The sequence below is a fragment of the Ambystoma mexicanum genome, chromosome 6q (assembly GCF_040938575.1).
Source record: "Ambystoma mexicanum isolate Mex_15411 chromosome 6q, UKY_AmexF1_1, whole genome shotgun sequence".
Lineage (NCBI taxonomy): Eukaryota > Metazoa > Chordata > Amphibia > Caudata > Ambystomatidae > Ambystoma > Ambystoma mexicanum.
In genome coordinates, this window is record NC_090937.1 from 396,161,835 (window position 1) to 396,174,459 (window position 12,625).

A 12,625-nucleotide genomic window follows, 5' to 3' on the forward strand; every position below is an offset into this window, starting at 1 on the left:
ATGCTCGTGAGAATGTGGCCTCATGCACCATGTACCTTCAGTGATCCTTTCATGTAGAACATGTGGTGGTATGCAGTGTGCTGTGGGCCATTCACAGACATGAAGCAGTATGTTCTCTGCACATGAGTAGTGTTTGCCAATAACATCATGTTGAGTGGTATAATGCAAAAACCAAAAACCTGATGGGTGGAAGGTTTTGAATTATACTGAACCACTGGCATTGCTCTGGGCAACCTTCCACATCACAGTTGTTAGCCCATCTGCGCCATTGCAAAAGTGGTCCAGCCTTCTGCAAATCAGTCAGGTACTGCCACCAATGGGAGTAGCCTTGCCTGAACTGCTAGTCCAGGTCCCCTCTGCACAGAAACACAAGCAACCCCAGACGTGTTTCGGCCTTGTTGGGTTTCCTCATTGAGTTGCAGCTTTGTTCCTTATAGCACAGAGAGCAACGGACCCACGTCTGGGCACACTCTCTCTCACATAGGGAGACAAACTAAAACCAAAAAAGTGATGGGTGGAAGGTTTTGAATTATACTGAACCACTGGCATTGCTCTGGGCAACCTTCCACATTACAGTTTTTTAGCCCGTCCTTACCATTCTAAAAGGGGTCCAGCCTTATGCAAATCGGTCAGGTACTGCCATCAATGGGAGAAGCCTTGCCTGAACTGCTAGTCCAGGTCCCCTCTGCACAGAAACACAAGCAACCCCAGACGTGTTTCGGCCTTGTTGGGTTTCCTCATTGAGTTGCAGCTTTGTTCCTTATAGCACAGCGAGCAACGGACCCATGTCTGGGCACACTCTCTCTCACATAGGGAGACAAACTAAAACCAAAAAAGTGATGGGTGGAAGGTTTTGAATTATACTGAACCACTGGCATTGCTCTGGGCAACTTTCCACATTACAGTTTTTTAGCCCGTCCATACCATTCTAAAAGGGGTCCAGCCTTATGCAAATCGGTCAGGTACTGCCACCAATGGGAGAAGCTGGCAGGGAGCTAAAAGCTAAAATGCAAAAATGAAAGCTACAATGCACCACTTATCTATGGTATAAGAAGAAAATATGCTACTGTGTGCTAATGCTGCCATGTGCCACCTTTCAGCCATAGACCTAAAGCTGTCAATGCTGCTACTTTTCTCATGGCTCGTGCCCCTTACGTCAGGGTCTTGATGTGTTTTTAAAAGGCCCTCCGCAACCGGTACTTCTGCTCACGTGGTGGGTGGTGCACTTGCATCTGGGCAACCCCCTCAACACTTACCACCCTGATTGACTGGTGTGCCAGGTGCTCTTGAGCAGGGATTGCTAGGCAATTAAGTCTTTTGATGGCATCCACATATTGGAAAAACATGCATCTCATTTTTCCTTTGGGCCCCTATCCAGGGTGCAAGGGATGTCCCGTGTCAAGAAGAACAAGGGAGGGCCTTGTACAGCAGACACCAAACTGTGGTGTGCTGTGAACATCAAACACATATAGAGAAACATCTGTGTAGGGCACCAAGACTTCATTGAGGGGTATGTGGCACTAGGCCACCCAGATTGGCTGGCATGGTAGGTGCTCCAGCACAGCCTCTTAATCAAACCATTACAAATTATTGCCCAGCTGGTGATGTCATTCGGTGTCTCAGCCAATCAAGGATTTTGAAAGGCTGCCCGTATCTTAGGCTATTGCCTGCCTTCCCAGACCTCTGATCTTCTGGATACCGATGCTGCCTCAGTTTTCCTCCTGTGCTCCCTCCTCCCTCAAACCCAACTTTTGGTTTTCACACTTCTCCTCACCACTTGTACACCCTCCTGATCCACAGTCCAGCACCCTCTCTCTACCCTCTGCCACTCCCGTAATTTTACCTCTTCACACAAGGATATCAAATTATCAAGTATATACTTTGGAAGATCTTCTTTTCAAAGTAATTTAACTAAATTACTTTGGATGATCCACACACAAATATTTTAAAATGTTCTATAAATGGTAAGTTGTTGTTCTATAATGTTTAGCAATAGGAACTATTAAAAGTACATTTGACCACTACATATGGGCAGTGATTAACATTGTTTTTCTTTTTGCAGGAACAGTTTTTTGATAAAACCAGTTATACAATTATGTTTGGTCCAGATAAATGTGGAGAGGATTACAAATTACACTTCATTTTCAGACATAAAAATCCCAAAACTGGCGACTTTGAGGAAAAGCATGCCAAACACACTGAAACCAGCTTAAAAGCACACTTTACAGACAAGAAGACTCATCTCTATACGTTAGGTATGTATATGGATTACGTTTCAATTACAAATTTACATATTGTGGATTATCAATGTGGAAAATATAGTGCAGCTCCTAAGTGCATCAGACATTATTATGTTTTTTAATGTATGCCTTTACTTAATTACTTAAGACAGAGACCATCCCTCCAACACCTATATTTCACAATAAAAAACTATACAGAGAGTTCCTGGAGCTTGGGGACTATCAAGATTCCCCTATCCCTCATATAAAATCGTGTTTCTCTGTGCAGAAGCTCATAAAATGGTGCCTGCCTGGACCGCCCTTCTTTAAAAAATATATATATATTATTCACCTATTTTCATTTTACTTTAACTACAGAAATCTATAATATATACATATACATTGGCATCCAAGCAGAATACAATCATCTCCTATCCCTCCACCCTCTTCAGGGATTTTCAGGGACTCTTCAGGGACTTTTCATGCCTAGAAGCACTTGTGTACAGGAACGTTATAAATGCCACATCATATCATGTGATATCATAAATAGCAAGTTTATTATTCAATCAAAAGGAATCAAGACATGCCTCTTCCAACAATTTCAGTTTCTTACGCCTTTTCCACAGTACCCTCTCCATCAACGATATGCTATGTAATTCCTGCACCCGTTCGGCCTTGGTTGGAGGCCTTACAGTCTTCCACGCCCTTAATATTGATTCCTTTTCTGTAATTGAAGTTCTGAATAACCCACATTTCTGTGGGAATGACAAATCCTCCATCTGTGAGCCCCCCCCCTAATATGACTGCCTCAAAACAAAAATCAAACTCTGTCATCAGAACTAGGTTCACTGTTCTTGTAATTTCTGTCTAGGAAGTGCTGACCCGGATGCATTCACAAAGCATATGGTCTGACATTCCTCTCTTGTGTTTGCAGCCCCAGCAGAGTTCAGAGTCACTCATTCCTGTTTCAGCCATTCTTGCAGGCATTCAAAATACTCTGTTACGTATCTTAATCTGACGGGTTCTATCATCCCAATTTAATGATGCTATTTTGACATTCTCACAAAACTCACTCCAATTCTATTCGGATATCTCCTGTCTGACTATTTAGTTAGCAAACTTGGGTTCCCTCTCCCTGAATTTTGAAGTAGTGAGTACATTGATGAGGCCACATGTTCTTTAATTGTCATCTGTAATATAGCCACATCAAAGTCTTCTCCATCCAATCTTCCATCACTAAGTACATCTGTTTTCATAATGATATACTTCAGTGTTCTGTATTGACCATGTGAACAATCATCCAACATGTTCTTCCTCTGTAGGGCTTCAAAGGTGACCCATTTCCCATCCAGTACCAAATAGTCTATCAAACAAATCCCCATTAAGTGCCAAGAAGGGCAGTAGCATTTTTTTAAACTAAGAATCATTTTAGGATTAAACCAAAATGATGCATGTCCCACTACATATGGATCCAATCCTATTGTTTGTGACATTTCCTTCCAGCATCATCGTATAAATTCCATAGGGTCTCTCAGTTCTTTGATTTCTTATGTCACCGTAGTCAGTAGGACACAAGGTACTGTTGGCCCCACTCTGTTTGCTTCAGCTTTAACCTATCTGTCAAGATCATCATCTACAAATGGAAATATATGAAGTGCAGAGAAGGCGAAATGATACAGCTCAAAGTTAGGCACATTTAGGCTCCCTTTTTGTATTGGCGGTTACATCTTCCCCAGAGCCAGTCTTGTGGGTTTTCCATCCCATAGAATTGCTTGTATTGCCATATTTATTTCCTTAAACATCCGTTTGTTGGAGAAGAGTGAGATCATTGTGAGGAGATAATTAATTTTAGGGGCAGCCGTCATCTTAAGTGCATTCACCGTGCCCCAGAGAGATAGTTTCAAGGCTGGCCATCTCCCTAGATATGTCTTCAGTCTGGATATTGCAGAGGCTATATTCACCATCCTCATTTCCCTCAACTCATTCGTAAACCACACCCCAAGATTCTTAATTTTATCCTGACACCAACAGAAGTCAAGTTATTCACCGTCCTCATTTCCCTCAACTCATGCGTAAACCACACCTCAAGATTCTTAATTTTATCCTGACACCAACAGAAGTCAAGTTTTCTTCTCTGTGACACTGCTTCATAACCAGCAATGCTTCAGTTTTTGACTAGTTAACTTTATTTCCTGAAATCTTCCTAAAGTTGTCTATTTTTTCCATCAGGACCGGTAGCGAGCGTTCCAAATTCTGTAGCACTAGTAATCACCTGCAAATAACCAAAGCTTCTGTTCAATCCTGCCATCATTTGTGCCTTGGACTCACATCTCTTCCCTAATCCAGTCCGCTAATGGTTCAAGTGCTAATACAAACAGTGGTGGGTAGAGGGGGCAACTTGTCTTTGTGGAAACGGCCCAGTGAAAAAGTTCTTGAACCAAGTCCATATATGACAACTCAGGCTGTGGGGATGTTATACAATAATTGGATCCACTTTTGGAAGTCTTCTTCAATATCCATCTCTTCCATTGAGTAAAACCTCCATTCTATGCGGTCAAAAGCCTTTTTTGTATCAAGTGAGAGAGCCAATACTTCTGTGTTTAACTTTTTGCTTTCTGTCATGGTATTAGCCTTCTCTTGTTTAAAACAGCCTGTCACCCTGTTTGATTAACATCTATAATTATGGGTAAAACCTGTAAAATCTCCTTGTCCATCACCTTCGTTAAGATTTGCAGTCTGTGTTGATTGGACTAATTGGCCTATATCCACTCAGCTCAATTGTATCTTTAGGATCAATACTATATTTGCGTGCCTCGATGTTGCATGTAATTGATTATTGTTGATCGCATAGGTTCCATGTGATTTTAACGAATGCATAAATAACTAATAATTTTTGAACAAATTAAAAATAACACACATTTTCATTTTTTTACAATTTAGGTGGTCCTCCCCAAGCCCCGTTTCCCTAGCTTTATTATCCCAGCAAAACCCCCTACCCACACGTTTTAATCCCTTATCCCAACCCATATATATATTTATTAAAAAAATTCGACATTTTTTAATTATTTAAATTTTGTTTAAAAGGTTTTCTATTCATTATTTTCATTGTATACCCCTCATAATACACCTCTGGCATAATCTTAAAAATAATTCTGTCCGGAATCTATCTGGGCCAGGGGATTTCCCAACATTCAAGCTGCTTGCTGCCTTGACAAATTCCTCTATGGATAGTGCTGTACTTAGATCTTCCTTTCCCGTTTGTGTTGGTTTCGGCAAGCACATTTCATGAAAAAAGTTATCCAGTTCACACCCATAAACGGCATCATCCACTGTATATGGCTTCTCATGGTAATTGCATAAATTATTTGTTGATAGATTCGGGATTGTATGTTATTTTCCCATTATTAATCGCGATTGCTCTGATAGCTGTTTCACTGTTCAGCACCCAGTCGGTGGGCTAATAAATGGCTGCATTTTTCGCCATCCTTGTAGCATGCACATTAGGTCTCAAATAATTCAAATTCCACCTTTCCAGTGAGCAATTTACTAAACTCTGATTTTTTTTGCAACACGTTCTCTTCATTTTCTTTCAATCCTATTATATGCATACTCCATCTGCAATATTCGTACATATTTTTTCCAATGCGTCTGTCTTACATTCTCTCTGCTTTGGCTTTGTCTTATGTTCTCTCTGCTTTGGCTTTACTAGCTAGACCAATTACATGACTGCGCATGCAGCATTTAAAGGCCTCGCAGACTGCTCTGTCATCCGTTAGCCCATTTCTGTTTATCTTCATAAACAATTCAGCCTCCTCAACTACTATTTCTTTGATTTCACCCTTCTTCAGCAATGTAGTGTTCAGCGTCCATGAACATTCATTCCTCATTGTGAAGTTTAGGGCAACCGTTGTGATGATTGGTGCATGTTCATAAATGTGGATGTTTCTGATTTTGCTGTTCAGACAAACCTGTGCAGGCCCCTCTGAAGTTAGTATAATATCTATCCTCGTGCATACATCATGAACACCCGAGGGAAAGCTACAATCTCTCATCATGGGGTGTTTGAGTCTTCAAACATCAGTCAGATTGAATTCCTTAAGGAGACATTTAAGAGATTTTCATCCCTGGCTGTCCACTGTAGGGAACTCATGGTGGCAATAGTAAAGACAGACACAAGGGATCACAGTTCAAGGGTGTTTATTAAACTGTGTGCATGGGTGAGAAACACACCTAATCTAGACCTAAAGCTAAGATGGGAGCAAGCTACGACCATCAAATAATAATAATGTAGTGCTAGTGGCGTCTTGTCAAACGAAAAGGCCCTATACTAAAAAACCTATTGTCAGTCCTTACCACTAAGTTAAAAAAGAGTGTGGGATAATGTTCACCAGAAAAGAAAGAAGTGTTCACAAAATGATAAGTCAGGATGGTATGGCTGGGTCTCTGTTCCCAGTGTTTTAAGCACGGGACAAGGATGAACTCCTGAGCACAGCACACTCCTGGACCCCTCCAGCACGAGGCTCACAATTCTTTTCAATGATACCAGAACCTTCAAGGGCCAAGTCTCTTTCCTCAAAGTCTCTTGCCTTACAGGGCCTGCTGGATCAAGACAGCAAACAAACAAACAAAAGTTCCTTCAGTGGACTTGACCATGGGCGATTAATCTTCGCCTCTAGGATCTCCCTCCGCCGGGTCCAGCTCCTCTTTGCAAAGTGGGCCTCCCTCTGTCGGGTTCAGTACGGCCTACTTTCATATGCAGTTTGCAATATTCACTCTTGTCGATACAATGTTCACGTGTGTATTACTCTTCACCCCAACTCACAGGCATCCCTCTGTCGGGTTCACACTTGCCTTATTTCACAGTTCACAATTTTATCAGAAAGCGGGTTTCCCTTCCCTTAGCTTTCTCCTGACAATGGGTCAGAGACTTTCGATTGTACAAGGGGTTTGATGTGACCCTTGTAGCACCACTCTGACACCTCACGCCTCCCTTTCCTAGGGCCTTCTAGTATTTGCAGTTTCAACACAAACCAAGGGGGCCAGCAAGAGTCCTTTGAATGAGCACTCCTGCAGCGCCTGACCACTCTGCAGCTGACCCTTGTCTGAACTTTCTCAAAAGTTCAAACACACACACAAGTTCTTTCTTCTCAAGTTCCTAGCATTCACATAATGTTGCCACTTGCAACCTTGGGCTCAACACGGTTCGGTTTGCTATCTCCGTCCTCCGACTCACTGGGTGTTTTGAACCCATTGGCTTGTCTTGCCTCTGGAGTCAAGGATGGATACCACAGTAGCTAGCATGGCTCCACGCCTGTGCTATCAATGCGGTAGGTCCCCGTGCACTGTTGACATTGCTTCCTCGACACGCCAGCTGTAACTCCTGGTCTTGTGATTTCCCTTTCAGAGGCTTCGCCGGTCTGAATTGAAAAGTGCAAGGGCAGTTCCCCCTTCGTCATCCTCCAGGTCTCGCTGCCTTTCTCCTCCATTTGAACTGCTGGTTCGGTGTAGCTGTTTCCTCGTGCATTCGGCCTTGCTCATGGTGTGCTTTCGTGCTCAACCTTTTATCCCTGTGGGGAAGGTAAAGGGCTGTCAGGTGTGCTTGGTTACTGTCAATTGCCCGATCTGCCTGACCCTTGTATTGGGACATGTCAGGTAAACGGTTCTGGTGTTAGTCTGTTGTCTTTGTCTGTGTAAGAAAGTGTTTGTGTCGGAAAAGGGCGGGGTAGAGTTTTTAAATATCCTACAGGGTTGGATGGGGAAAATGTGTTACAGGGAATGGGGTACTGCGTCTCACCCGTCAGTGCCCCACCTCCACTCCCCAAAGATCCCCCCATCCAGGTGATCCTCCCCCACTCGTCCTCCCCCAGGAACTGGATCCAATAGCGATGGCCGTGTCCTGGACACCTGGATGACAGATCCTCAGTGACTAGTAAGTGAGACACCTTTGGGTTCCTCACACCACCATGTGCCAATTCTCTTCTCCACCTCTGTCTAACCACAGATGAAAGACCTCATTGAAGCCACCTCCCAATAAAATGTTATCATTGGAGTCAGATTGTAAATTAATTTAAAAACTGCTGCCCGTTAACTAATTGGGCATGTATATTACACACTGGGCCTCATTACAAGTTTGGCAGTTTGTAAATTATGGTGCCGGTAGTAACGTACCAGCACCCTTTCCAGAATGCCAATCTGTAAGTTTGCCGGTAGGGGCACAGAACTCCTGGCAAGCCTGACCTGCCAGGATTTCAGACCCCTCCCGGCATGTTTTTCCCTGAGGCACCGCCACCATTAAAAACGGTGCCGGTACCTCAGGTTTCCCATTCCCATGGAGACCTATGAGGCCAATTGTCATCAATGATTCTGGAACTCTTAGGGCCTCATTACAAGTTCTCCTAGTGGTAAATACCGGCAAATGGAATTACTTTTACCACCACTTGGTCTAGTGAAAGGGTGGTAAATCCCCATTCCATGAAGTCCCATAGGGCTCCATGCGGGATTTGCTGGTATTACCGGCACCAGTAATACTGACTATTTTCTGCTGGTAGAGTGGCGGAATTACCTCCAGCTGTTAGCTGGAGGTAATTCTGAACCATCTCACCGACAAATTTGTACTGCACTTTGCCTGTGCGGAAATGTGCCAGTATATGGTAATACCAGCAGATTATTTCCCCACTGGCAAGGTTGTAATTAGTCCTAGATATAACTATCACTCTACCATCTTTGTTGTCTGATATCACTGGTGCAGGTATATGTTTGCATAATAAGATTGCCATTCACCTTGAATGTGAATTGTATACTGAGGCAAACAGCTGTCTAATACATGTTCTGCAAATTGTGTTGGATTCCTCTTCAGTCAAATGTGTTCCTTGAAGTAAGGCTACATCTTCTACCAGTTTCCCTAAATAGTTTAGAATCTTTTTCCTCTTGATGGGATTATTTAAGCCATTCACATTCCACGATATAAACTTGCAATATTTATTACTATTATACCCTATACGCCCTGGTGGGCAACCATTAATAGCCAGGGTAGGATTGGGATGATAAATAGAATTCCGCAACACCATCTTCCCTATCCTGTAACCCTAGTGTCAGCTAAACCCAAACTCCTTTTATGGCCCTTTCGCAAATTTACTAATTATGATCCATTATTTCTTCTGGCTTATATCATTGAGATAGTAATAAAACAACTGTCACATGTCATATATGCATATATATATATATATATATGCATATATATATATATATATATATATGCATATATATATATATATATATATATATATATATATATATATATATATATATTACACAGCCACGGTAGTGGCTGTGTAGTTATGGTTAAGTTGCTGTTTCCATAGGAAGAGCACTTTTTGGGCGGCTTATAACTTCGCTCCCCCTGGACGAATCCTCACCAAACATTGCAAAACAAGTATATGGGCCACTCTGATTTTATTTTCAAAGTTTGGTGAGGTTTGGTCCAGGGGGGCAAAGTTATAGGGGGGGTCCCAAAATGTAATTTTTTCCCCATAGATTCAATGGGGAAAAAACTTTGCTGACGCCTACAGCCGAAACCGCTGGACGGATTTTCACCAGATTTGCGGCAGGAGCAGCGGCATGGTCCCGAAAGCATTCTTTTGTAAATTTGGTGAAAATCTGACCAGTGTTTTTTTAAAAATGTCCAAAAAGTAGGTACAAAAAATGTATGATATCTATGTTCGGTCCGCGGACACACTTCCCTGTTCGCTCCGCGGACAGTGTCCTGATTGGCCATTCCACTTGCGTCATGTCCGCGGACTTGCCTCGTGTTTGTCGATTGGATGGTGGAGAGCGTGGCGTGCGTCAGATTTTTGGAAACACCCGCCATTTTGTATCCACGGACATCTGCGGACAGCGCGGTGAGAAATGGTGGGGAAATACAATTTTGGCAAGTGTGTTGGTCTGTAAGACTGTTTGGGGATGGTGGGGGTAAGAGATGGTTTAAATATTGTATCTATTTAGGTGGTAGGCACCGCTGTTGTGTTCATTGTGTCCGCGGACAGTCGCGCTGTCCTTTATGTCTGCAATTGACTCATATGGGGATGTCCTAAGGACACTATACCTGTCCATACTGTTCGTAGGCAAGTTGAAACTGTTCTAAGAACACACGCGGTGTCCGGGATGTCCACAAATAAATGAAAATGGAGGTGTCCTGAGGACACTATACCTGTCCGTATTGTTCGCAGGCAAGTAGAAACTGTTCTAAGAACACACGCGGTGTCCGGGATGTCCGCAAATAAATGAAAATGGAGGTGTCCTGAGGACACTATACCTGTCCGTATTGTTTGCAGGCAAGTAGAAACTGTTGTAATGATACCCAAGGTGTCCACGGACATAAAAAATGCCATGAGGCCTGGTTAAAAATGTTTGATTCTATGGGTGGTTGCGGCCAGGGCCTAGAGTCTTGGGTGCATGGCCGAAGATCACACCCATAGATCACACACATAGAATCAAACATGGGTGTGATGTATGGGTGTGATATGTTTCGGAGTTGTGGTCAGAGTGTACCCAAGACTGAAGTTATAAGTACTGAAGTTATAAGCTACTATGGGTGTGATATGTTTTGGTGGTTGTGGCAGGATGTATGGGTGAAGGCCGTAGGCTGTAGGCCATACACCCAAGATTCTAGGCCCTGACCACAAGCACTGCACCATATCACAGCCATAGATCACACCTAAAGATTTGAATATCTATCAAATGGTTTCAATTATACTTACTGTTTGATTTGTTGAGATTCAATACATTTTTTACATGAGTTTGGTACCTGGAGGAAATATTCTTTTTCAATTTCTGTGATAAAAGAAAAGAGCATGTTAGTGTGTGTAATCTCTAAAGACTTATTACATTGCATAATAGATATTTCAGCTTTTTTTTTTACCCTCATGTTTGGTTTACAAACCAGTGTACTGTGCATTTTGCTCAGTTTCTGTGTTTGTTTTTCAAATCATTGGGTCTGTGGGAAAAAAAAAATCCTTGACGGATTAAAAAAACCTTTTTTGTTATGCTACAGTCTATTTGTTTGTTTCCTTTCAGTGTTTACTTCTTGTTTCTGGTTAATGTTCTATCTGTTGGATGTTGCAGATTTCTGAAGTAGTTAGATACCTGTTGGCGTATTCTAACTGTCTATTTTTTTGTTACAATGTAGTGGTATTCATTTATCTCTTTGGTTGTTATAGAATCTTGGGCTAGTTAGATACCTGTTGGCATATTCTAACTGTTTATAGTTTTTTCATTGAATTTTTGTTAATGCTGAAGTACAGATTAATTATTAAATTTTGTTTTTAAGAAGATTAAAGAAGCGTTTGTAAGATTTGCTGGTAATCTTGTTGCAGATTTTTGAAGCAGTTAGATACCTGTTGGCGTATTCTAACTTTCTATTTTTTGTTACAATTTAGTGGTATTCATTTATTTGTTTGGTTGTTATAGAATCTTGGACAGTTAGATACCTGTTGGCGTATTCTAACTGTTTATAGGTTTTATTTTAATTTTTGTTAATGTTGAAGTACAGATTAGTTATTAAATTTTGGTTTTAAGAAGATTAAATGAGTGTTTGTAAGATTTACTGCTAATCTCTGCTTTAGAGTGATGGTATTATCATTGCATTCGAACCATCCACATTTTTTTGCAGATTTCTGAAGCAGTTAGATACCTGTTGGCGTATTCTAACTGTATTTTATTTTTCATTTAGTGTTATTCATTTATCTGTTGGGTTGTTATAGGCCATGCACCCAAGACTCTAGGCCCTGGCTGCAACCACCACAGCATATCACACTCATAGATCATGTTGCAGATTTTTGAAGCAGTTAGATACCTGTTGGCGTATTCTAACTGTCTATTTTTTGTTATAAATTAGTGGTATTGATTTATCTGTTTGGTTGTTGCAAAATCTTGGGGCAGTTAGATACCTGTTGGCATATTCTAACTGTTTATTTCTTGTTATAATTTAGTGGTATTCATTTATCTGTTTGGTTGTTATAGAATTTTGGGGCAGTAGGCTACCTGTTGGCGGATTCTAACAGTCTATATTTTTTTTATTGAAGTTTTGTTAATGTTTAAGTACAGATTAGTTATTCAATTTTGGGTTTAAGAAGATTAAATAAGCGTTTGTAAGATTTGCTGGTAATCTCTGCTTTAGAGTAATGGTACTATCATTACATTCGAACCATCAACATTTCTTTTTTATGTATGCAGTGTAGTGACCTGCATTGGTTGTGGCTCCTGCGTGGTAGATTATAGCTTGCAGTTGTTTTTGGTACCATCTTCATTGAAACGTAGAAGCATTAGTATTAAGTATTTACTATGTGTTTGTATTAGTACAGTGGAGCGATTATCTGAATTGCAGGTAGTACATAATCTGCCATGGTTTG

General features: G+C 41.5%; 1 protein-coding gene across 3 annotated transcripts in view; it reads left to right on the forward strand.

Moving 5' to 3' along the window:
- Positions 1 to 12,625, forward strand: part of CLGN (calmegin) — a 510,795-nt gene that overhangs the window by 201,255 nt on the left and 296,915 nt on the right. For all 3 annotated transcript variants that reach the window (XM_069630884.1, XM_069630885.1, XM_069630886.1), the window contains one exon: positions 2,063 to 2,255. In XM_069630884.1, coding sequence (XP_069486985.1) covers positions 2,063 to 2,255 — 193 coding nt within the window. The remainder of the gene's footprint in view (positions 1 to 2,062; positions 2,256 to 12,625) is intronic.